The 25920-nt window shown below is 42.2% G+C and overlaps 1 protein-coding gene across 1 annotated transcript in view; it reads left to right on the forward strand.

The window, feature by feature from the left end:
- The first annotated feature begins 1626 nt into the window (after positions 1-1626).
- LOC132570097 (atrial natriuretic peptide receptor 2-like) overlaps positions 1627-25920 on the forward strand; it is a 62884-nt gene continuing 38590 nt past the window's right edge. Inside the window, exons 1-11 of the mRNA XM_060236534.1 lie at positions 1627-1751; positions 3410-3533; positions 7517-7621; positions 9736-9838; positions 11024-11169; positions 14437-14509; positions 16266-16422; positions 18035-18121; positions 19801-19944; positions 22161-22282; positions 23016-23157. Of these exons, the coding sequence (XP_060092517.1) occupies positions 1627-1751; positions 3410-3533; positions 7517-7621; positions 9736-9838; positions 11024-11169; positions 14437-14509; positions 16266-16422; positions 18035-18121; positions 19801-19944; positions 22161-22282; positions 23016-23157 (1328 nt within the window). The remainder of the gene's footprint in view (positions 1752-3409; positions 3534-7516; positions 7622-9735; positions 9839-11023; positions 11170-14436; positions 14510-16265; positions 16423-18034; positions 18122-19800; positions 19945-22160; positions 22283-23015; positions 23158-25920) is intronic.

Here is a 25920-nt window from a genome sequence, read left to right on the forward strand (position 1 = left end):
ATCAGTGGAAAAGCAAATGAAATGAGGTTCAACAGGGCTTTTCTTTTTCTTTTTAGCAGGAACGCACAGGGACACAGTTCCGGCTGGCCTGGTGTCAGGGTGTGTGGCCTAATATGCAAATGAGTTCCTGCTGGGCTTTTTCTACAAAAAAAGCCTGAGGTTCAAGGCTCCCAATGAATTAAGTATGGGCCAAACCACATGAGCATTTTGCTTGCAAACTGGGTTGAGATTTGCAGCGGAAGTTATGATATGCAGACTTCAACAGTGGTGTCTTACATCCTTCTACACCTGCCCTATAGTTGGCTCACACATACTAATCACTTGATGACTACGACCCAGCTTTTCCTGTGCAAATTGCTTAACTAATATTTGTGTGCCTTGGAGGGCAGTGGAACAGGGTAGATTTCTTACAGTGTAACACATCCACAAGCCATCTAAGCATTACTGTGCCAGAGCTTCAGGGTCACTCATCTGACCTGTGGTGTCAGCAGTGGGCATTGGTCGACCTGTTGCCTTCCCTTGCACCACAGTTGAAACTCGTTTTTGGTGCTGCTGGCCAGGTCTGAGCTGAGCAGGTTTTGCAGCACTGGTTATTATTATTATTGTATGGCGTTGTGTGTGGTATAGCCAGGAGATGCTGAGATTGTCTGGCAGCCTGAAGTTCTAGCTCTTTTAGCATTTTGCACCACTAGGTAGCAAGCTAGACTTGTTTTTAAGGCAACAGATGTTTGCCTTTGCCAGCCTCTAGTATTCCTTGACTCTTCCAAATACTAGGCAAGGCTGACCCTGCTTAGCTTCTGAGATCTGACAAGACTGGGCTAGCCTGGGCTCTCCAGATCAGGGTCTGCAACAGTGGTTTGTCTGACCAAGTCTGGCTATTTCTTGGGCTACTCCCGATCTACCCCTAACCCTGGAGTTCAGCTTCAGCACAGTCCATATTTTACAAGGCACTTTGTCTCCCCGCCCCCCCCCCCCCTTGCCAATTATGCACATTCATCACTTCTTGCAAAAATGTTGGCCACCTTCTTGCAGAATTTTAAAAACAAACAAACAAAACAAAACTGCAAAACTGCAGAATATGCACACTCCTGTCTATAAATCAGGGAGGGAAATTTTGTGCATAGCTCTTTAATTACTCAATTTCTCTATAGTGAGCCATTAATGTACTGTTGAAGCTTGCATCCAGAGCAATATTAACAATACAGAACCAACAGCACCATTGGATTGTTGTCCACAGGATCCATAAGAGTCAAAAGCTTCAATATACAACAGCAGCTGAGATTTTTTCTAAAAAAGCAGTTATCAAAGCTCCAGTTTTAATATTGCCCTTCTGTCAACAGATCATATGAGGATGCCCAAAGTTTTCCTTAAACTTTTTAGCAGCTTATTGAAAAGGTAGAAAACCATACTCAAAAGTCAAATTTTTGGTAGGCTCACTAAGCAGGTTCTTTGACTCTCTCATCCCCTTTTGAGGGCAATAACAACACACAGTATCCTTGAATCTAAAAAACTACCAAATGTGTCATGCTAAAATAAGAATTTGCTGGCCTGAACCTACATAGGTCATCCTTGGGGTAGAAAGCTGGGCCACGTTGACATAGTTTTGCTTGCTTTCCAGGCCTAGAAATGGCTTGGGTCCTGAGACCACCAGAAAAAGTAATCAGTGGGGAGTTCTTTGATGTCATTTATTCGGTCTTTGCAGCAGATTACTTTTACAAATATGCTGTGGAGAATGGAATCCTCTCCCACAGGTACACCTTTTCATACAACGGTTTATATGAGAGTCTGTGTGTGTTCAAGCAGCACTTCAGAATAAAAATTTGCTACTCCCAATACTATAAGAATGGAGGTGATGGAAGATCCCCCTCCAACATACACAAAATAATGAGACCAGGGTGGGGGGGAACTATTTATTAGGGTTGGAAAAACCAGCCTGGACTAGATTTCACAATTTTTTTTGGGGGGGGGGGTCTTTTTTATGAGGGGGGGAGTGGACAGAGTGAAAATGAAAGGAAGGAAGCATTACTAGGGCAGCCCACTCCAGGCTGACAAATTCCTGGGTTGAAACCTGGAAAAGACAGGATTTGGGGACAGAGCTCTGCAGGGATGTGATGTTATAGAGCCTGTCCTCCAAAGCTGCCATTTTCTCTGTCATTGGAGATCAGTTGTGTCTCTGAAAGAACTCCAGCCCCCACCTGGAGTTTGGCAACCATGGATGCTATATCTAACACACATTCAGGCACTCTGTTCACAAATGTGCCAAATTCCAATATTCAGGCTGAAGTGACTTCTTTAGCTATGGCATCATTGTGGATCTGAAAAGCCCTTCTTCCTAGGAACAGTGATATCATCACCCAGCTAATCAGATTTGGCCACAGAATGGATAATTGTGCCTATTCACACAAAGGCATAGATAATTGGCTGCCTGAGAATGTACATTGTTCACATCCCCAGCATTAACTCACACTGGCTATTGATGAGGTTGTAAAATTCCAAAGGCAGTCCAAGGATCAGGCAACTGATGAGGTAGCCAACAAGACTGCAGACAAGTTGATCCCACACCAGTTGCAGCTTCCTTTAGGGCTGCAACCTCCAGGCAGGGCCTGGAGAACTCCTGCTTTTATAACTAATCTCCAGCTGGCAGAGATCAACTCTCCTGGGGAAAATAGCTTGCTTTGAAGGGCAGACTCTATGGCATTGTATCATGCTGAGCCCCTGCCTTCCCCTTCCCTCCGCTCCCCAAACCCTGCCCTCTCTCAGATCCTCTCCCAAAGTCTCCACATATTTTCCAACATGGGAACCCTAGTTTTCTTGTAGCCTTATATTGGTTTTCCCTCTGGGTACCACTCATTCCCACATTATGCTTTTCCCTACAAGCAGAGTCAAGTCCTCTATTCACAAGGAGTTCCTTAGGAGAGGAGAGGTCGTAGGCTGCTAGGTGTGCACTGCTGGGCTTAGTCCTTTGTCTCCAATACTCCTGGGGGGGGGGCTTCAGGAGACTGTGGTGGGTCTGGTCATCAGCAGGTCTGTACTAGGACCTCCAGGCTGGCTCAGGGTCCCTTTGGGAAGATACTGAGATTCCAGCCTCATAGGGTTTGCAAAAGTGAAGCTTGGGAATGGGCTGTTCTCCTCTTCCCCAATGAGCTCCTCCCCTGCTATTCCAGGGCAGTCCATGGCAGAGCTCCAGGTCCTGCCTTAAGGCTGGTATCCCTAACTCTATAGCACTGTGGGGTTTAGGAGGTAGCCTTCTAAACAAACCAAACAGACAGGGATAGTACAGTCTTTAGGAAAGGGGCTGTGCAATCTATTCTTGTTTAGTTCTGCTATTGCCAAGATGTTTTAAAAATTAATTAAGGAAAGCATATTGATTTCAAAGTAATTGTCTGCCTTTGAACTCATTCTCTTTAAGTGATGCAGCTGCTGCTAAGACGTTCTGCGAGGAACAGGAATGCCCTCTCAATTGGAAGGATGCTAACGGGGAGAACTGCTGTGTCCATCATGCAAACATTCACTCCTGTCCGTTGGCTTTCATGGTTAGTATGGGTGGAAACTAGAGGAAGTCTAGAGGCATTAAGAACTAGAAGAAATCATAACCTAACCTCAGATGCAGAAACTGCCAAAGCTTGGGGGAACAATAGCTGGCTTTACATAGAAGGGAAGGGAAATATGTGAGGGAAATAACAGATGCAATACATGAAGGACCATCTCCTCCCCTATCAACCTGTCCAGATGTGGAGATAGAAAAATAGTGCTCTCCAGAAGAGACTGGTGAGAGTTGAACTTCTGTTGGTCAGAACCCACAGGTGGACCTTCTCAGCCACTTCCTTCCCAGTGTTGGCCCTTCAAAGCTTCCAAAGATTGTGTGTGTGAAAACATTCCTTTCCAGGGTGGCATTTAGTCTTGACCTCTTAGCTTACCCTAGTTGGCACTACTGATTTTATTTGCTTATTGGTTTTATTGATATTTGATTTCTGCTTAACCTGTAGCACTTGGTTTGGATGGAAGCAGTTCTTCACTTTTCTAGAAGGCAAGGCTAGTTCTAATGAGATTACATTGTAGGAGGGTAGAGTTGAGTTGAATGTTAGGAGAAACTTCCTAACAGTAAGAGCAGCTTAGTGATGGAACCAGCTGACTAGGAGGGCTCTTTCCTTGCTAGAGGTTTTCTGACCAAGGTTGGACAGCATCCCATCCACCTATTCTTTACTTGGTATACCTGCAATACTCTTCTCACACCTGCTTAGAGATTTACTAGGATTGCCAGCCTCCAGGTGGGGCCTGGAGATCTCCTGCTTTTACAACTGATCTCCAGCTAGCAGAGATCAGCTCCCCTGCAGGAAATACAGAAATGGACTGTGCACTGAAAAAATACAGTAATATACAAATTTTCTATCTTGAAGCACTAAAAATATATATTTATCAAGTCCTTTTACAATGTATCACACATATGACTGTATAACACTTACAATAGCCACATTCCAAGGTTCATACAGGCAACATCTACTTAAGACCTCGTGCTCTACTCCTTTGTAAATTTCAATGACAATGTCCAAAGTAGCATCTTAATCAATGTTGATCCAGAGCCATGCACCTTGAGGAATATCAACAAAAGTGCACACGAAGAGAGAAAGAGAACTTGCCTCTTCCAGAACTTAAGGCAGTTTTGGTGCTCTTCTTCTGCTCAGTCTCTCATACAAACCATTTCTAACAGAGCCGCAGATCACTTTCTTATGCATAGATCAATGCAATCTCTTGAAAGTGGTGCACCCGGCTCTGAGATATGTGTGTGATACATTGTAAAAGGACATGATAAATATATTTTTTTAGAGCTTCAAGATAGAAAATTTACATATTACTGTATTTTTTCAGTGCATAGTCTGTTTCTGTATTACTTACACCAAAGCTGGTTTGTATTGTTCCCCTGGAGAAAATGGATGCTTTGAAGAGTGGACTCTATGGTGTTGTACCATGCTGAGGCCCCTCCCCTCCCCAAACCTGCCCTCTCCTGGATCCACTCCCAAAGTCTCCAGGTATTTTCCAACACAGACGTGGCAACCCTAGTTTAGACTGTAAGCTCTGAGGTGTTCAGATCTCACTTTAGCCATATACTCACTTGGGGACCTTAGAGAAGCCATGGTTTCCTCAGCACCACATCCCAAACTGTAGTATGGACAGTAATAATACTGGCCTATAGTATATGAGTTTGACTGCTGATGTGTGAAGTGCTTTTAACAGTCAGAGGTATTATGTAAACTGTAACAGGGAGGAAAATAATTCGTAGTTTGCAGATTTATAAATCCTTGCTTTTCTTCTGGGGAATGGGGTGATCTGTGAGTAAATCAAAAGGAAATGTGTTTAGCCATCAGTGATTAAAGTTTCATTTTGGTTCAAATGTTTCATGCTTCTTTGCTCAGATGGAACTATATATAAAGGCTAAAAGGAATGTGGCTTTGAGATAGGGAATGCTCTTTTATTGCAAGAATGCTGCTCTGCTAAGTAAGAGATATTTATACCCTGTCTATTTTTCCCAAGATTTTTCTGTTAGCCTGAAAAAGCCACTTTCATTGGGGCAATGTTGTGGGAACACCTGAAATTAGTTATCAGAAATAAGCCATTTTTGAATAACCCCCTAAGAACTTAGTAGTGTGTATTTTATTGCAAGATTGTGGGTATAATCCTTTTTGTTACAGCTTGCTGGGAAGTGAGAACCTGTAAAATGTGTACTCAAAACTGACTCTCTCAAGTTAAAAAAAAAAGTTTATGGAACTGGAATCACTTTCAAAACATTGAACATCTTTGGTGTTAGAAAAATGAAGGACTGTGCACTGTCTCTTGACTCAGACTTCAGGAGCTCACCATAGATTTAGTCAGATAGAGAGGTCAAGACACACAGAGTATCCTTCCTTCCTGTTATCTTATCCTGTCCCTTTGAAGCAGAATGCCATTCTCTGGGACACCTCTCTCTCACAGTCTTTCACACACTCACACAAAGAAGGAGCACGCTTGTCTCCATTTTTGAACAATGGATGCAGGGCATACTCCCCTGCATCCACTCCCATCCTAGGTAGCTAGATTAGATTCTATCTCTCTCTATTGCCTAGAACAGAGTTCCATATAATAAAGAGTTCTTATTAGTTTTGAATCTGACTACTGGCTCTGTGTAACTTTGTAAGTCTGCTAGCACACTCAGTACCAAAGCTTTGCTGCACTGAAATGCCTTGAGCACTCTGCTGCATTGATAATAGGTGTTTTTACACTGACAGTTTGTGACTCTATCACCGCATTGGAAACTCACCTTTTACATTACCTAACGTTCTCACAACTGTTTTGCATCATTGCTGCCTGAACCATCTACAATTGTTTCGGTGAGATGAGTTTTGGAGCTGCTTCTGCAATGTTTTTCTGCACACTATTTTTGATCTGGTCTTTTCTCTACAGGCATTTCAAACTTGTATTGTAGAAGTTTTCATGCATTTTAAAAGACTCCTCCAAAAGCCGCCACAAGGTGCAGTAATTTGCATGAGAACTGACAGCACTTGAAATTTTTACATATTATTGCTTGCCTCATCTAGTGATTTAAATTTGTATTGTTTTTGCAGTGTTGACACGATTTCCAAGCAATCGTATACATTTAACTAAGCACTGGTATTCTGGCTGCCCTCTGATCAGAGACACCCTCCCCCAGATTGAAATGCTTAAATGTAAAAGGAAAATAATTAAAGTGGAACAGTGGCAGGCAATTTGAAGACTCTAAAACTCTGGATCAAACTGAATGTAAAAACACCCAATGATTCCTGACTGTTCTAAAAGAAAGAGCTGTGAAGTCTCCTTCCTATAAGGAGTATATGGAACAATTTCCCTTCCTGGGTTGTTTAGAGAGCCAGTATTGAGTAGTGGTTAGAAGCAGACTAGAATCTGGGGACCTGAGTTCAAATCCATATTTAGCAAAGCAACTTAGTTTGCCAATACTTTGTCTTAGCCTAACCTACCTCACAGGGTGGTTGTCAGAGCACAATGGAGGAGGGGAGAACTCCTTGGAAGAAAGGTGGGATAAACAAAGAAATTGGAATAAGCAAAAAAAAAAAGTACATTTCAAGAAGAACTGAAATTACAGAGGCTGGTGATTTAATTCTTGTTTTACATTTTATCATTTTTATTTTCTGAAATTGTATTTTTTATTGTTTTCAGTTTTGTGCTAATATTGTTTTTAAACATTTGTGAGCATCTTTGTCCATGTTTGAGGGAAAAGGTAGTTGAGGAATATTTTAAATAAAGAACAGTACCTTTCTAGGCAGAGTAAGATTTGAGTCCAATAGCCCAATAAAAACCAGCAAGATTTCCAGCATATAAGCTATGACATGTCTTGAAATGCATGAAGGCTAAATTACATGTGCTTTTCATTATTCATATTATGCAAGATTTGGCGCTTGTTTGCAGTTATTACTGCTACAAGACCAGGTAAAGAAGACTGTACTGGAAACTGAAGCTGCAACATTTCATTTTAATCTGTTTGTCAAAGGGCAAAGGTAGAATTTGCGGTCCATGGATTCCAGATGATGGGCAAATATTCACTCACACGATTTCTACTGCAGGCAAAATGTCACAGACAAACTGGACTACCAAGGTACAGAAAGATGACTTCTTATCACACAATTAGGTTGCATCAAGAGAGCATTGGACTAGAGTAATTGTTTGCAAATAGATTTTCCTGCACAGTGTTAGGCAAATTGCCCTAAAAACAGGGTTTTGGGGAATTTAGAGTGGTGGGCAATCAACTTTTTAGCAAGATCTAAAACCTGTTTATACAGAAGGCGTCTTCTTTGGAAGTTACCCAATAAAGAGGCAATATGATCTAATCATTAAGGGGTTTTATTATAAAATAAAGGCAAACATACAAGAGTATAAAATCATACAACATGCATACAGGCCTAATAAAAAAGGGTTGAAATAGACAGGGGTAAATGCAAGGGTTGACAAACAGGGTAATAATTACCTATCATAGTCTTCAAGGAAGGCTCCAATGGCAACAAAAAAGGAGATGTGGGATGGACCCTCAACTGATCAGGTATCGGGTGCATATCTAACAGCGGGGTATGTGGTACTGTCAGATGCACACATGTGGGGTGTAGGGTCAGAGTTTATAAGGTCTTCCTTAAGCCCTTAGGGGGTAGGAGGGTAGAGGATTATGACATGGGATCAGATGGGGCATGACGCGGTGTCGCATGGTGTATTACCTCAGGAAAAGAGGAGGCTCCAGAATGACAGTTAGGGCAAGGCATGGGTGGAGGTATGGGTGGAAGTAATTCAACAAGCTAAGGTGACAATAGAGGGTCAAATTGGTACCTAAGGTGACACCTGATCTACACAAAGAACTCTGGCTCTGGGTGAAGCTGGTCTTCCTTTTCTGCTCTTCTGCCTAGCACCGTCCATTGTCTAAAGTTCCATTTGACAAAGACTTGGGTGGTCTGGCAGGATCCACACCTAAGCTAAGCTTGATTGCCTTATGTAGATGTTTGAAACAGCTGTTGAGTATGTTTCTCTGTCATGGAGTCTGGCACTGCAGGAAGATGGTCACTGATGATGTTAGCCTACCAACATGGCTTTTCTGGACAAGGCTGGAAACCACTTGTCCGGACAGTTCCTGGCGGCACGACTTCTTCCATTGCAACGGCCGAGATGGTGCACGCATGGAGCAGCTGGAAACTCATCTGTACTTCTGGCTAGCACTCTTCCAGAGATATAGAGTGCTGTTGTAACACTGAGGCTGTTAGTATTCACATTCTTAGAAAATGGTAGATAAAACCCATGTTTCACAGCAGACGTGTGTGAGTTGAATCTCCAGGCACCTTGGCAGCCAAACGGGTGATTACGATGTCTGTATATAACTGAAATTAGGGGACTCTTGCTCACAACAGACAAGTCAATCCAGTTTTGTGTTAGTGATCCAATGATGTGTGGATGCTATCTTAATTTCATTATTTTTTCTTCAGTTTAGCTTGAGTGTGTAAGTTCACATCATGCAAGGGATCCTGTCTCTGATCACATCACTATGGAGCTAGAGGTGATTCTGCAGTTCTCCTCCTCTAGGTTATAAAGGAATCCTAATGCAAATTCTTCATTTTCTACAGAGCACTGCACATGCACAGTTTGTTGTAGCTTCCAGTTCCTTCAATTCACTTACAGCATCAGTATATATATGTATGAGATGTCAGGCTGCAACATTTGTTATCCCACTGACTGACAGGGTTGATTTGGCTAATCTGGCTAGCTAGGTGGGTGTTCCCTACATCCTTCACTGCTCCATGTGCTTCCCTTCTGAAGCTGCATGCTCTGCAGAAGAGGACAACCATCCCAAATAGAAGAGGTATGCAGTTCTTCAGTCAAGGGTATAAGATTGCTGCACTCCACTGCTTGAACCTCCAAACAAGCTCAAGGCCCACTGGTATGTTTATAGAATATATATTAAAAAAGTGATCTATTGGTAAGGCGTACACATGATAGCAACATTTGTTTGCTGGACTGTTGACTGTTGTCCTGTTTTGAATTTTGGGTCCAACCTTTGTTTGCTGGACTGTCAACTGTTGTCCCAGTTTGAATTTTGAGTCCAAAACTGTACCTTCAGAAAGGCAAAAATATTTTCCCAAACTCTGCAGTTGTGTTATTGGGTCTTTGGCCTGATTCAGTTGCGCAGTTCTTATGTCATTCATTCTTTCTTTCTTTCTTTTGCTTATTTTGTAGGTAGTTCTGGTACATGTGGGCGTGACTTCTCTCATTGCACACATCAGAGTTGGGAGAATGCAGGCAGCTTTGGAAGCCCAGACGACAGTGCTCCCTGCAGTAGGTATGATACAAAACACACTCAAGTGGATGGTCTGACAGAATATGTGTTGTCATATTGCTAGAAAGGAAGAAGAAGATGATATTGGATTTATACCCCACCCTCTTTTCTGAATCAGTCTCAGAGCGGCTCATAATCTCCTTTGTCTTCCTCCCCCACAACAGACACTCTGTGAGATAGGTGGTGCTGAGAGAGCTGTCACATAAGCGCCCTTTCAAGGTGCAAGTGGAGGAGTGCAAAATCAAACCTGGTTCTCCCAGAAGAGTCCACACACTTAACCACTACAGCAAACTGGCTCTCACCAAACTGAATTCTAGGAAGACCAGGGTGCTCTCATTTTCTTGAAATCTAGTCTGAGGGATGATGGCTGTGGAGACGATTCCTTCAGTTACTGTTATATTCAGCAATAGAGAACCACAGATACCTACAGTAAACACAAAGGAATAAAATCCATGGAATAGATGCTAACTCAGCAATAAAGTGATATGCATCTGCCTGCTGTGATTATTTTATAAACAAACTGCAACCATACAAATTCATCAACCGCATAAGGTTGTTAAAGGTACACAATCAATGATACAGGACCCAATCAAGAGAATAAAAAGAGTTTATCTGGGTCACCTAAGTGACTCTCAAGCAATGGTTGTAAACATATATGAATCACAATGGGTGAATTCACACTACACCAAATAATGTGTTCTGCAACTGGATTTTTACAGTGTAAGAATAGCAAAAATCCAGTTGCAAAACACAACTGTAGTGTAGTGTGAATGAACCCAATGGTGAAAAATCACTCAAAACATCATAAGTCCAATCAAAAGTCTGTAGTGATGGAAAATCATTTAAGATGAAAGCTATCTTATTAAGAGACGTCCACAGGGGAGTCTAGTATAAAGAGGAGTCAGACATGGCTTCTAGGTGTTGCTGACATTTGTATCGTCTTTGTCAGATTAATTTCATAAACTTCATAACAATCTGCAGTGAATATATTATTCTGTTAGAACATACAAGGCTCCCACAAAAGGATAATGCATAAGTTTAAAAAATCTGCTCTGCTTCCTTTCCCCCTCAGCTGCAGCTCCTTCACATCCCCACAGTGGTGGCCATAACATACACAAAGTCAGGCCTCATTCTGGGTTGCTGTCTCTTGGGTTATTGATTTTGACAGTTATTTCCCATTGTGTTTAGTCTGCGGAGATGATGTTTGTGAGGACAATGAGGGCTGTTCCACATGTCCAGCTGACTGCGGTGAATGTCCTTTGACAACTGATGCCAGGATAGCAATTGCCTTGCCAATATGTCTAGTCTGTTCTGGTTTCATTCTGACCATTGTGGTAAGTGTCAAGTAGAATCTCTCTCCTGCCCTCTCTTTCCTTCCCTATGTAACCTTGGTTTTATCATACAATGTGGAAATAATACATTCTAGTTAACTTTGTTTTGATGGTGTGATAATTTAGTTTGTGAATGTAATCAACATATGGCAAGATTATAAAATCAGTCACATGTCATTTCGTGAGTCAGACGGAAAGCTGTTTGGGTGGGGGTGGGACCAAGAGTCAGTTTGGTGCAGTGTGCGGACTCTTATCTGAGAGAACCGGGTTTGATTCCCCACTCCTCCACTTGCACCTGCTGGAATGGCCTTGGGTCAGCCATAGCTCTTTTAGGAGCTGTCCTTGAAAGGGCAGCTGCTATGAGAGCCCTCTCAGCCCCACCCACCTCACAGGGTGTCAGTTGTGGGGGGAGAAGATATAGGAGATTGTAAGCCACTCTAAGTCTCTGATTCAGGGACAAGGGCAGGGTATAAATCTAAATCTGCAGTCTAATAATAATAATAATTCCTATGCCATTACCTTTTTTTTTCTTTCATCCCTTCTCATTTTTCTTATTCTGCCCCTAGACCACTCTGTACAACTTGTCTCTCCACCTTCTTTGCATACCGTTTAATCTCTGACATATTGCATCCCACATGTGCAAAGAAGTTATATTTTTTTAAAAAAAACTTGCACGTCCTTATCTGGATGTACAGTCTTTTAAAATAAGGAAGAGAGAGAATTAAAGTCTACCTAGCAAGTTTGGTGTAGTGGTGAAGTGCACGGACTCTTATCTGGGAGAACCGGGTTTGATTCCCCACTCCTCCACTTGCAGCTGCTGGAATGGCCTTGGGTCAGCCTTAGCTCTTGTAGGAGTTGTCCTTGAAAGGGCAGCTGCTGTAAGAGCTCTCTCAGCCCCACCTACCTCACAGGGTGTCTGTTGTGTGGTGGGGGGGGGGGAAGGTAAAGGAGATTGTGACTGTTTGAGACTCTGAGATTCAGAGTATAGGGCAGGATATAAATCCAATATCTTCTTCTTCTACCTATGTTCCTCCCTCCCTCCCTTCCTTTGCTTACACTATGGAGTACAGTCTTAATGGGTAGTCCCTTACCTGTCAATTTTATTTTAAGAAATCTATATTTCACTCTACTCTGTGAGTGAGCTCGGGGCAGATTACAACATAATCGAACAATACAATCAATAGGATTAAAATTTATAAAGCAATAGGATTAAACTAATAAAAGCAGTGTGTTAAAGCAATTAACCTCTTCATTACAGAGCAGGTACAATTGTTACCAGTTATACACTGCAGTTCCAAATGACATTGATGACAATTCTTTATCACACCCTTGATTTTTCTAGGAGCCTATTTAGGTGTGATTTTTTCCCCCCAATTTGAACAGAATAGAAATACATTTTTATGATATATTTTATAGTGAGCATTATTTCTCATCTTACTTGCAGTTTCTAGGGAGTACAGGGAGTACAGTACTACATTCCCAATTTTTAATTTTTTTAACTAGCATAATGCCATAATTGGTACCAGTCCTCAGATTGTGGTTGTGAGGGGCAAATTAGGGGTTAGTGTAGTTAGTTGCACTGTATGTGAATTGGAGTAGTGATATTTGTGCCATGAAATAGTTCAAAGGGATCCCTTTACTGATATCAGTGACCAGTGGTAGAGTCATGCTCAGAATGGAGCCACTTCCTGGGTAGACAAAAAGATCTGATATGTGTATTTTTCCAATAGTGAAATAAATAAATTGCTTATTCACTGCCTAAACCAGCATTTAAAGCAGTAAAATCATACAAAATTAAAACTGATTGTCCATAAAATCATACATAAAAGGCATAAAATACTGTTATAAAACTGCAAATATAACAAAACATGGCAGTTACAGCAAACGGATTGGCAAAGGTGTTTAGCCACTTCCTGATTGAATCATTAGAGTTTTCCTTATTCTTGTGGCAAGCCAGCCAAATTTTGCTAATTTGTATGTAACTTCAGGGTTCCTGTCGCTAAGAAAATTCTTAAGGAGGTGCAATTTTTGTCTACTGGTAAAAGGTATGGCCATGGAAAATGGAAGTACTTCTCGATGATCATTATAAGCCTCACGGTCAAATATGACATGGACTAGAGTTTTGATACCATCATTGCAGCAGGGACATACATTGTTCTTGGAATGGCACCTTGTTGTATCTCCCCTTCACCACCGCTGAAGGGAGAATGTCCCACCTCATAAGAGTAAACATTCTCCTATATTCATTGTCTGTTAAGCGCTATAGGTAGGGCATTGGGGTTACCATGTTGATTGGTTCTGTCAGAGCTCACCATTTGGTTGTGCTATTGAGGTCATTTTGTCTGACACAGGTATCCAGTTCACTTTAAGTCATATTAACTTCTTCTTAATTACTACTTGCATGAAGTCATAAATGGTGACCCATCACACACTAAAAGGGAAGCCTAAAGATTCCCCTGAGCTACAATGTGATTTCACTACAGCCACCAAAAATTTAGCTACACAAATCATAGTCACTTCTGCCTGTTGTTGGATGATAACCTCAGGTAATCAAGATAATTGAGTCTTAAATCAGTTGACTGACAGGTGAATTCAGCCTTTATTTTAATCTACAGGAAGTTTAGATCAGGATCTCTTTGACTCTAAATATCTAACTACATGTTATTACGGTATTTTTCCAGGGAATATCTCTGGAACAGGTGAAAAGGGATGTTCTGAAGTTCTGTTCTTTCCAGGTGCACAGGAGGTGAGATCTCTGATAGAGGGAGTTAGACCTTCTCCATTAACCATTTTCTCAATCAGAAAAAGCCCCAGTTGGCTGTACTTATCTGACCTTGGAAACAATGTGTAGCTTATCAGTACATATGCAGCCCCCCCCCCACTAGGGTAAATGTCATACCAGGTTGGGAAACTGAAGGAAATGGGGGGCATGTCTAAGCCCTCACTGAACACTGTGATCCCAGAACTGAGCTCACATATGCCTGGAAAATATGCAACTGTAGAATATGCCTCCACCCCAACCTGAGGATATCCCCAGTGAAAATGTAATGTGTAGTTAGGCCTGTGGTAAATAATCAAGATGTAAGTGTTAAAGATATTCCTGTTGGATATGAGGAGCTCTAAAACATGACCATGTATACGCAAATACATGTCATTTAGACTTTTTAAAACATGGCATGCATTTAGCTATGTGCCATGCAACTTCTTTTATGCATTAATATTAATGAAGTCAATGGACTTATTCTTTGGTTGCATTTATGTTTTCTTTAGTGGTTCCAATATCAGAAGCAAAAGATGTTTTGGGATGAAAGCTGGATTATAGATTTCAATTTCATCAAACAAGGTTTGTAAATGACCTCATAGCTCTAGATCAGAAATAGGCAGCCAGTGACCTTTGGGTCGAATCTGCTCTTCAGGGAATTCCCATCTGATCCTTTTGTTTCTTCTATTGTGCACCTGAGATGGTTTCTCCCAAGCTGACAAAAGCATTTTAAAGTTGGCAGTCTATTCTTAAAATGTTGGCAGTCCCTTCTTAATACACCTCAGCTGATCACTTTCACTATGCATCAGCCAAGATGCTGGGATAAGAAAACAAGATGCACAGTCACATGCTCTGTTTGTCAGACTGTCATTTGCTGTTCACATTGGGAAAGATAAAGTTCACTAGCCTACTTTGTGTGGCAACAAGTTAAGTGGTTGGTGCCAATGCTGCTGGTTCTTCAACCCAACTCAACCTGAAATTGGGCTTTTGTTCTTTAAAAAGCATGCTGACCAGGGCTCTTCACTTGTCTACGTCTATGTCCATGTTTATGCATACAGCTAAGTTCAAAGAATTATAGTGAAACAAAACTCACAGAATGCAACTTTCCCATTTCCTGCTTTTTTCTGATGGTGCCAGGGGGTGGGGATAGAGTTGCTAACTCTGAGTTGGGAAATGCCTGGAGATTTTAGAGGCAGGGAAGGTGAGGGACCTCTTTAGGGTATGCTCTCCAAAGCTGCCATTTTCTCCAGGGGAACTGTTGCCTGGGTATCAATTGGAATAGTGGGAGAGCTCTAGGCCTCACCTGGAGGTTGGCAACCATATGGGATATCAGACTACCCCCCCCCAGTACACCAGTTATGGATTAAGTTGTCACTTGGACAAGTCCTCTAGAGCTGCCTTTAGACTTGCTGCTCTGTCTTTCTAAGATGGTGCAGAAAATAGTATACATCAGCTTTAAACATAATATATCATTTTCAGTATGAGTTTAGTCAAGCAAGAGTATATAACATAATATACTACTGCCACTTGTAGTTCTAAAGCTGATTTCATTTCTTTTTATTATTGCAGAATATTGGTTTGTTTTTGTTTTGCTCAGGATATGATACTTTGCTGGCCTGAATGAAAGATAGCAAACTAACAAATGAGTTATTCTGAAAACTAACAAGATCCAACAAAATAGTATTCAGCCTGGATCCTGTAAAAGAAAAACTCCCAAATAGAGAGTTATAAATTAAGCAGTCATAGCATTCAGAGGATAAGGAATGAAAAGAGAAAATTGCTTTATTAATTAAAATGATAAATAGATGTCTGCAACCATGACACACACAAACAAAACAACAACAATAAACAAAAAACCTAGGAGCAGAGCTGCACAGTAAGAACGCAAAACAGAAGGTAGGCAGTATATTTCTAAAATGCCCCCCAAATCACAAATATTCATTGATGAGATTATATTATTCTAAGGATATGTACTGATATGAGAGAGTGCCTAGTATATGGAGGAAAGAACCCAGATACAGTAAAATAAACACTTATGAGCTATATTGAAAGCATACTATCAAAATAATTCAGAATAAGTGAGTTGTGCAAATCAGAAGGCTCTTCAAAAATTTCAGGGGAGCCCCATTGTTATAAATCTGTCTGCGTGTCATGCATTCAGCTCGATAGTGGGCCATCTGTCCATCCATCCAGCTCTGGTGAGCCATCCATCTGTAGATCAATACATGTCCAGTAGAAAGATATCAGACTCTGGTTTCCGGGTTGTAATCCCTTGTCAGTACTCTTCTCAGAGTGCCCATACAGCTAACTGCCACTTTTTCTGGTTTCTTTAATAAAGATCATGAACCCAGGACAAGGACTGCAATGGGGAGTGCCTTGAGTGTGCCACATGCTGCTCCCAGCATCTCCAACACCAGCTGCATCACAGCAGTGAGCTCCTGTTCAGCAGCACCCAACGTATCCAAGATGAACCATTTCACACAGACTGGGATATAGTATGTGCCTTTTGCAATAATTTGACTCTCTTCTACTGCAGCTTACCTAGCACAAAATAGTGGTATTGCATGCATGATTCCACATAGGAGGCCTATCAATTCCATACAGTTGCAGCTGGAACTGTGTTCACTACTTATTTTTTTCTGGCCTACTCTGTTCTTAATACATGTGTGCCTACTATCTGGAACACTCACAGACACATGTGCATGCATAAACACAGACATAATTCCGGTTTTCATCAGAAAAAAAGGGGACATATTGGCATTTTGGGCTGGGACTGTAAGACCATACAGAGATGGCAAATTCGCTATTTCTTTCCAGTACTTGTTTTACCATGCATCTGCACGTGAAGTCAACTAAGACAAACCACAGGTCTGTATAGTTCAATATTGTCTACTCCAACTGGCATGTAGGCAGAGAAAGATCTTTACCATTTGAGAAATGAACATGAGATCACTGGCAGGCAAATCAATGTGCTCTGCCTTTGAGTTACTGTCCCTCCCCTGGTGTATGGTAAAATTTTCATTCCCATTTGGTAGGATGACAATAAAGCTACTCTAGCATATATTTTCACAGGGAGATAATTTGATTTTCTCTGTGGGAAGTGCAGGAGTGGTATAATTCTCCTCTCCGTTTGAAATGGATGGTATACCAGTTGGTTGTGTGCATACCACACGTAACACTTGACAAAAGGATGACTGTATTTGCCATGTGCTTAATACAGTCTCCATATATCCACCTGTTGAACCTTGCCACTGGCTCCTAGATATCTTTCTTCTTCCTGAAATTAACAGCCTTTGATTGACAATAACTAGCTTCACAGGATACATCAGTGATCCCCAATACAACACCCACCATTGTGTTTCCGATTTGTTTCTTCCCCAAAACATTCCTTTCCAAAAAGAAACAACCTGCTCTAACTATCCTTTACCACACTGGTACAGAAAGTGACTTAAAAGATCCAGGAGCATTCTCTGTAAGAAACATCTGTTTGGAAACAGTTTCCTCTATCATAAGAGGATGCTTGGCCTGAAACCTCCTAACATTTTGTAACTGCCTTTTACGGCAGCCATTTTGTGATTGGCCCCTCTTTCCGTGACAGCTATTTTGTGGAATACTTCTCAGAATTCCAAAAGTTCCCACAGATTAAAGACAGAAGAAGAAGAGAAGGAGATTGAAATTATACCCATGCCCTTCACTACCTGAAGGAATCTCAGAGTGGCTTACAGTCTCCTTTCCCTCCCCCTCCCCACAATAGACACCCTGTGAGGTAGGTGGGGCTCAGAGAGTTCTCCAATAACTGCTCTTGAGCAGAACAGCTCTGAGAGAGTTATGGCTCATCCAAGGTCACTCCAGCAGTTGCATGTGGGGGATGTGAGTCCACATACACACCAAACTGGCTCTCCATCTCTATAAGATAGAAGGGCTGAGGTAAAGACTGCTGAACTAGTTGGAGAATCCTGTGGCCAGGGTGTATTATGTAGTTTCTTCTCATTGCTCTCCCAGGGGACCAGCTGGTTCTGAGTGGATCCTGCAAATATTCTCATCCACACTATGGAAACAAGATTTTGGATTGTTGATAGTGATATTGGCATCTTTGTTTCCTTCCAGTGATGGTAGAATGGTTGCTATCAAGAAAATAATGAATAAGACATTTACTCTCACCAAGGCTGTACGCAAAGAAGTCAAACAAGTAAGGTAAGTTACAAAAATAGATCTGGAATGCCTCTCTGGATATCCTCCAAATAAAAGTGAGATCAGAAGCGTGCTGTTTGTATTTTCTTTCCTTTTGCTTCAAAATGTAAAGCAGATCATACTTCCTTTATAGCCCTGAAGTGCTGAAGTTCAATGTCAGCCTGTGTGCTAAGTTCTGAGATATATGGGCAAACTTCCTAGATTTCTTTTGAAGGGCATGCTGTGGTTTATGTTTTTATAACAGAATGTTAGAATGGTATAAAACTGTTCCAACCACATCCTGAAAAACCCAAACCTCTTTTGTTAGTTATGGCACAGTGGTGAACATTATGTAAAGGAAAGGGTGCTCAGTTTAGAACGCTGAATAAATCTTTAATCTTGACCATTAGAAGTTAATTCCATTTCCATAGTTGAATCAGAACCTCTTGCACCTGAACTGCACTTACACGCATAGCTTTTATTTAAAGGTAAGAAAAGCAAGGCTTAAAAAGAAATGGAAGTTTTCAATAAGGCAACATTTATAATGAAACATTATAAATGAAACATTGGCTCAGTCCGCACCAAGAGCTCAGGAAAGTGACTCAGGAAGCCGACCAGGAAATGAACTGGCAGAAATAGGAACACCCGGAAGTGTTCAGACGGTGCGCAGCCTGCTCCCAGAACAGGGATGGGCTGCATGTACGCTGGAGGAGCATCCAGAGTGCTCATGTGCCCATTTGCCACTCCCCAGGCACTCCCAGGGCACTTCAGAGCTGCCTCAGATATTAGGTACGGCTTTGGAAGTGGTACCTTTCTGAGGTGGCTGTCCAGGCCAGGATGGGGTGAACACGGGACAGGGAGGGCAGGCAGACGTGCACGTTTGGACGCATTTTTTTAGATCTGCTTGCCTGCCGTCCCCAGGGTGGCTTAAACTGCCAGTCTGGACCCAGCCATAGTGACTAGTCTCAAAGTCAAGGACAAGTCAGTCTCTTTTGTCTCTGGCCTCTAATTCATGAACTCCAGGAAAGTCTAGATGTTTGAAAAAGTCTTTCTTCTCCACAACTTTTTCTCACAGCAGCAGCAGCAGAAATCCCATAAACACTGTGGATAAAGGCCCACACCGGAAGATGGCCGCTATTCTGGCAACTGCCCCTCTCACTGCTCCACAGGCTGTCTTCTGTGAAACATCTTCTTTGATAGAAATTCTCCATCCATTCAGGAGAAAACACATCATCTTTTCCCCCCATACTTCAAAATAAAAGACTATACTTATAAATATGGGGGATGAAGGCTGCTTTGGCAGTGATAACATTCTTATTCCATTTCCAGTCTTGTCCCAGCATACTTTGCTTTTTCATTCTGTCCCCCTACTAGACTGCACCTCTCTTTGTGGATTAGGTATTGTGTTCCCTAATCTAATGAAGGCTCCAATGAGGGCATACAGTATATCTTTATCCACTTACAGCACCTTTGTGGATTTTTCACAAAAGGAACCCCTTTCTGATGTTCAGTGGCTGCTGATTTATTGTGGAGATTAATCTGGATGCCCGCCCCCGAGGAAATACTTCTGTTGCGGCAAGCTCCCATTGTTCAGGATTGTATTGCTGAGAAAATGTCATATGATTGGAGCACTCTATTTATCTAGATTAGGCTCTTAGAATAGATAATAGGCTGTAATTCCTGTTTTATTTTATTTCTTACAGAGAACTAGACCACCCCAACCTCTGTAAATTTATTGGAGGCTGTATTGAAGTGCCTAATATTGCCATAATAACTGAGTACTGTCCAAAAGGAAGTTTGAGTGATGTACTGCTCAATGAAGACATCCCTTTAAACTGGGGATTCAGGTGAGGAAAAGATGATAAAGGTGGAAGTCTGTACAGGCTTCCTTTCCTCTAGGGTTCCTTCTAGACCTCATTTTGGGCAGGAGCTCACAGGAGTAGAGCTCCAGAACCTCTACATTTTATTGTGCTCTTTCTTACTTACTCCCCTCCGCCCATATACTTGTTTGTGGACTCCATTGTTCAAACCTCCTGTGAGAATTTTGCTGAGCTTTTAGATTTGACAAACTTTCTCATATTTTTCCCCACAAAAAAAGGGAGAATAACCAAAACATATAAAATAGACAGATGGAAATCTTCATCATGCCACTGTGGCCACGCAGGAGAAAGTAATTTTAAAAGTATTATGGGATTAAGGTTTTATTATGATAATTATAATTCAATAAGAATTCTGATAGATGTTTGACTGATATAATTTAGTACACTTTCTGGTGAAGTCAGGGATGTGTGGCATATGCAAATGAGTCATGCAAATGATGTGTGCTAATGAGCCTGAGCACCTCTTTTTCTCCAAAATGCCCCCTGGCCTTCCATGGTAAACATCATTTAAAGGAGCTCAAATTAGATGTTGCAGAAGATGTTTATTTACTAACTGGAAGTGCTGCGATCTATTTCTCCCTCTTTTGTTAAAAAGTTTAGTTAGGGAAGTATATGATGCGACATTCTTACCTGATACATTTTGCTACCTCGGATATACACTATTTGATGCAGAATTATGTAAGATCAGAGGCGAAATAAAGTTGGGTTGGACCAGGATAGGTTGAGAAACAGGAAACAAAAGTGGTTGTTTGTTTTGGGGGGAAATATGGTTGGGATGTTTTCTTGTTTTAACCAATTTTGCTTCACCTCCAAGGGCTGCTATTTGTTTTTTAACAATCAGATCAAAATCTAGTGTTTATATTGTAGAGGAAAAAGAAAACTATTAACTATACATTGATATTATATCATCTGGCAAGTTTGTTTTTAAAATCCAATACATTGCTAATAATTACAAGAAAATAGATGTGTTTGGGACAAGGTACATCTTACAAAAGTACCTTAAGGTTTAAAGCAGTAAAGGAGAAATGAAGGGCAAAATGGTCTTCCATTAGTTTTTCTTTGTAGAAAAAACTCATTGGCTTTCAGATGGAAAATTGTATATGTAATTTCACCAGATGGCATTTTCAGATGAATATGGGATTTTAATTACAGTCAAATGGCATAAGGTAGATAAACGTACTGTAATGCAGATTATATTTTGTAAACAATATTGATATAATCAGATTCCCAGATGGGAAGAATAGGGGCAGAGCCTCTGTGTGACATATATTTTAAAATTACTGATGTAATGCTATGCAGGTTCACTGAAATGTAATCAGTCCAGGTAAGTATGTATAGGATTGCACTGGCCATAGCCTGAGGCCCCAGAAATGGTTGTGGCTATTGCCATTGCTATTACTAAGCCTTGTTTCTTCCCCATATCCTGTAGAAAATATCCCGGCTAAGAAAGTGTGACTGGCCCAGTGAGCTTCAGGTCTGAGTGAGATTTGAACCTGGATCTTTTCAGTCCTAGTTCAGCTCTCTGACCATCACAGCACAGTGTCTCAAGTCTTAATGTTATGGTCAGACTGTAAAGGACAAAGAATGGTGTAATGGCAGTAGCAAGCCTTTAAGATTCCTCCTCTTTGAACCTGCAGGGGGTTAATCTCTATCCTTGTAGGATGGAGTTGACAGCTGCAGTAAATTAAGCCTGAGGTAGCCTAATAGGCAGCGCAGAAGCTGGAGAGCCAAGCCCTCAGAATGGGAGTAGAATTTGGGGGAGATGAGACAATGCTTTTGTTGCAGCTGGCACCTGTAAGATATCTGCAATTTGTTTTATTTTGATTAAAACTCTCCTTGTAAACTGGAGCGAGGACTCTGCTGAAGGCTTGGAATTGTTACGGTGCTAACTATTGTGAAATTTTCTGGACTAAGTATCCTTGGTTTGACGTTCCTCCCTTCCCTCACTTGGTTCTGGGAATTATTTGAATAAAGAAGGACCATATATCATTTGAGTTTCCTTCCGTGTGCAGTAAATAGCTCTAGCCAGGTGGAAGAGCCCTATCTGGGAGGCTTGGGAATGGAAGCCTTCTTTACACAGACATCACCAAAGCCATTGTGATTTTTGTTCTGAAATATGTTTAAAGTTTTAATCCATGCTTGCAGTTCACAAGTGAGTTAACTTTAACACAATTTCTCTTCAGATTTTCTTTTGCTACTGATGTTGCCCAGGGAATGGCATATCTTCACCAGCACAGGATTTTTCTTGGGCGGTTGAAGTCCAGAAACTGTGTCATTGATGACCGTTGGGTTTGTAAGATTACAGGTAAGCAGCAAAGAAAAATGAGAACAAATATTGGAAAAAATAAGAACAAATATTGCCTTAGATAACTGTTCTCCACTTTATGATCCACCATGCACATTATAAAGTTATGGACATTGGATTGCACATCATCATTGGATTCTCTCTCTATCCATATGTTTTATTCTATCCTTCCAAACACCTCAGGGCAGTATATACATTTTCCCATTCCCATATCCTCATAACCACCATTGTGTGAGTTAGGTTAGGTAAAAGCCAAAGTGTCAGGCTAGAATCTGGAAAATCCTAAATTTTCTTCAGGATTAATAGAATAGGCCTTTTGGTTGGTTGTTGTTTTCAGGACACACCTAACTTTTATTATTGTGTTATATATAAATGATCTCTGTTGTGGCCTTTTCATGAACACTCAGTATACTTCTTTTAAAATGAAACATTCCTGGCAGATCGAACTCATGGAAATGTTGAGGTCACATTAACTTCAGCATCAAATTCATTTCAGCACTATCACTTATTTATTTAGAGCATTTAAGCTTGCCTTTCTTCAAGACCAGACGCAAGGTGGGTTATGCTGACAATAAAAAACAATATACAATTAAAATAATTAAAGTAAGAAAATATAAAAATTAGGCAGCAGTTTTAAAAGTTTCTTGGGAGTGTGCCACTTTACTGGCACAACCTTCAAAATGATACAGTGATAGTGTCTGATTCTTTGTGCATTTCCTCCTCTTCATGGCAGATTATGGGTTGTGGACATTCAGAAAAGAGGATTCATTGGCAGCTTCCAGTTCTTATCACCAGCACTTTGCACAGATCTTTCTGCCTCCAGAGGCTCAGTTGGCACCAAATTTTGAGCTAACTCCAGCTGTGGATGTCTACAGGTGATGTTACCACTATCTCCTGCAGTCCTGTTTTACTGCAATTTCAGCAGTTACTTTATGACAGAATCTAAGAACAATAAATCACAGATCAGGTAACATGGATTGCAGACTTGTGCCATGGCCATTGTTCCCTCTAAGTTGAGTTAGAGTGAAGTAGCTCACAGTTTTTAGCCTCCGGTTCACACATTTTTGTCTTAGCTCAGGAAAAATGGCCCCAGAGCAAACTAATTTATGCAGTAGCTCACAACTTTAATGCCAGTAGCTCACACAGTAGAATTTTTGCTCACAAGACTCCATAGCTTAGAGGGAGTATTGGCCATGGCAGGCAATTCTCTAACAACCTCTAGCTAATTAAAGGAGCACAAGCACATGGCATACTGAACCTTAAATGAGAAGGTCTGTTCAGTGGTCTTTGGCGACAAAATGGTGTATATAGCCAGGGGTGGAATTCTAGCAGGAGCTCCTTTGTATATTAGGCTACACACCCCTGATGTAGCCAATCCTCCAAGAGCTTACAAGGCTCCTGCTAGAATTCCTCCCCTGTATATACCTTTTGTAAACAAATGATAACAGATACAAATATTCTTTAGTATTTTTTCTGAAGTGCCTCGTTGGCTGTGTGAAAATAGATAGTTTTGATGGGTCAGGCCCTACAATCTTGGGTCCTTCTACCATACCAAAAGCTAATTTGTACTCGTGAATATATAATAATAAATAAATCCAGGTGGGTAATTGTATTGGCCTGGATCAACAGAACAAAATTAGACCAACTTTGTCGGTCTCAAAGGTGCTACTGGACTCCAATTTTGTTCTAATAATAAAGTGACAAGTTGCAACTGGGTTATGATGACCCCATGAAGATATACCTCATGAAAGTTCAGTTTAATTTATTAACTACCTGCAAGTGTATAAACTCTTTCCCCTACCCAAATTAAGAGAATGCCTTTTGGGGGGGAAAATGAAACAGTGCATGTTTTATGTGGCATTTCTACATCTGCTTCAAAAATGCCTTATGTCACCTTCACTGTCTGTTAATTCCTTACCAGATTGTCTGTGTAAAAAATACCATCAAGTCACAGCCAGCTTCCAGCAACCCCATAGGATTTTCTAGGCAAGAGAGAAACAGATGTGGTTTGCCACTATCTTCCTCTGCATGGCAACTCTGGTCTTCCTTGGTTGTCTCCCATACAAATACTGATCATGGCTGACCCTGAATAGTGTCATGGGTGCTGGGGACCTTTCAGAGGAAGTTGAGTCTGATGAGGAAACTGTGCCCCTGCCACCTGCACCAGTGCCCCTGCCTCCTGCTGGAGAAGATCCCAGCCCCCCTGCCTCGCCCTCTCGGGTGGCTCGTGTGCGTGACCGCCTCCGGCAGGACCTCAGGGATCGGAGGAGGGCGGCACGCTCACAAGCAAGACGCTCCCTGAGCCCTGAGTTCTGAGAGGATTCTGGCCCTTCTAAGAGCAAGGATGCTTGAGTGGTAACAGGATCCTGGCTGCCTCCCTGAGCCAGCAATTAGCCCAAACGGGCAACAGCCAGCAGAGGGCTATATAGCTGTGGGCTTTGGGAGGAAGCTTTGTGGAAGCAACTAGTCATCTCCCTGACATTCTAGCATCCACGCCGGCTTGACTTTGGTTCCTGACTCCCTGACTTTGGCTTTGGACTTCTGGACTCCCTGACCTCGGCTTCTGGACCTCAGACCTACGATACTTCTACAGTGATTCGGATTTGGCGCCTCGGACCCTCCTGCTTACTGGCTACAGACCTCGGACTGCCTCTGGACTTTGTCTGACCCGGCCCCAGCCGTGACAGATTGCTTCCACCGACAAACACCCACTCCACAGGATGGATGCTGAAGCAAGTGAAACCACAGAACTACTGGCTGCGCTCCAAGCCCAGGTACAGCAGCTAACACAGGCAGTAGTGCACTTGCAGCAACAACCTGTGGCCAGTGCTCCAGCCAAGTGCCCAGTTCCCCCACCTGACAGATTTGGGGGTGCCGTGGAAGAATTTCCTGCCTTCCTAGCACAGTGTCGGCTGTACTTTGAACTGAGAGCACGGGACTTCCTCAATGACAAAACCAAGGTGTGTTTCGTCATCAGTCTGTTAAAGGGGCAGGCGGCCAAATGGGCCACACCCTTGCTGGTCGCGTCCTCTCCCCTACTGACTGATTACCAGGGGTTTGAGGCCCACCTGTCTGCTGCTTTCTCAAACCCAGTCCAAGCAGCCACAGCCAACCGGAAGATCAGGGCACTGAAACAAGGCAACTCCTCGGTGGCTCAATATGCCACTGAATTCAAGCTCCTGACCCAGGACTTGGCGTGGAATGAGGCTGCCCAGATGGACCAGTTTACTGAGGGGTTGGCAGAGGAGGTCCTGGATGAACTGGCCAGGGTGGAGCAGCCACCCACGCTCCAAGAACTTATCACCCTCTGCCTCCGCATCGATGGCCGCCTGGAAAGTCGCCGCCAAGCCAAGACCAGAGGGCGCCAGCTCCCTGCGCCGTGCTACCTGGCTCCTCGCCCGTCCCCAGCTAGTACCAGCACCAAGGATGAGCCTATGCAGCTTGGAGCTGCTCGACCCCGCCTGACCCCAGAGGAAAAGACCAGACGCCGCACGCAGAATCTGTGCCTCTACTGCGGCACGGCAGGCCACTATGCCTCTGGCTGCCCTGCTAAGCATCGGATACCTGGACCTTCGCTGCCACCGCCGCCAAAAGGGCAGCTCCAGGCGTAAGTGGACCCCCCAGCCTGGGGCGACTAG

The sequence above is a fragment of the Heteronotia binoei genome, chromosome 4 (genome assembly GCF_032191835.1).
Source record: "Heteronotia binoei isolate CCM8104 ecotype False Entrance Well chromosome 4, APGP_CSIRO_Hbin_v1, whole genome shotgun sequence".
Taxonomy (NCBI): Eukaryota; Metazoa; Chordata; class Lepidosauria; order Squamata; family Gekkonidae; genus Heteronotia; species Heteronotia binoei.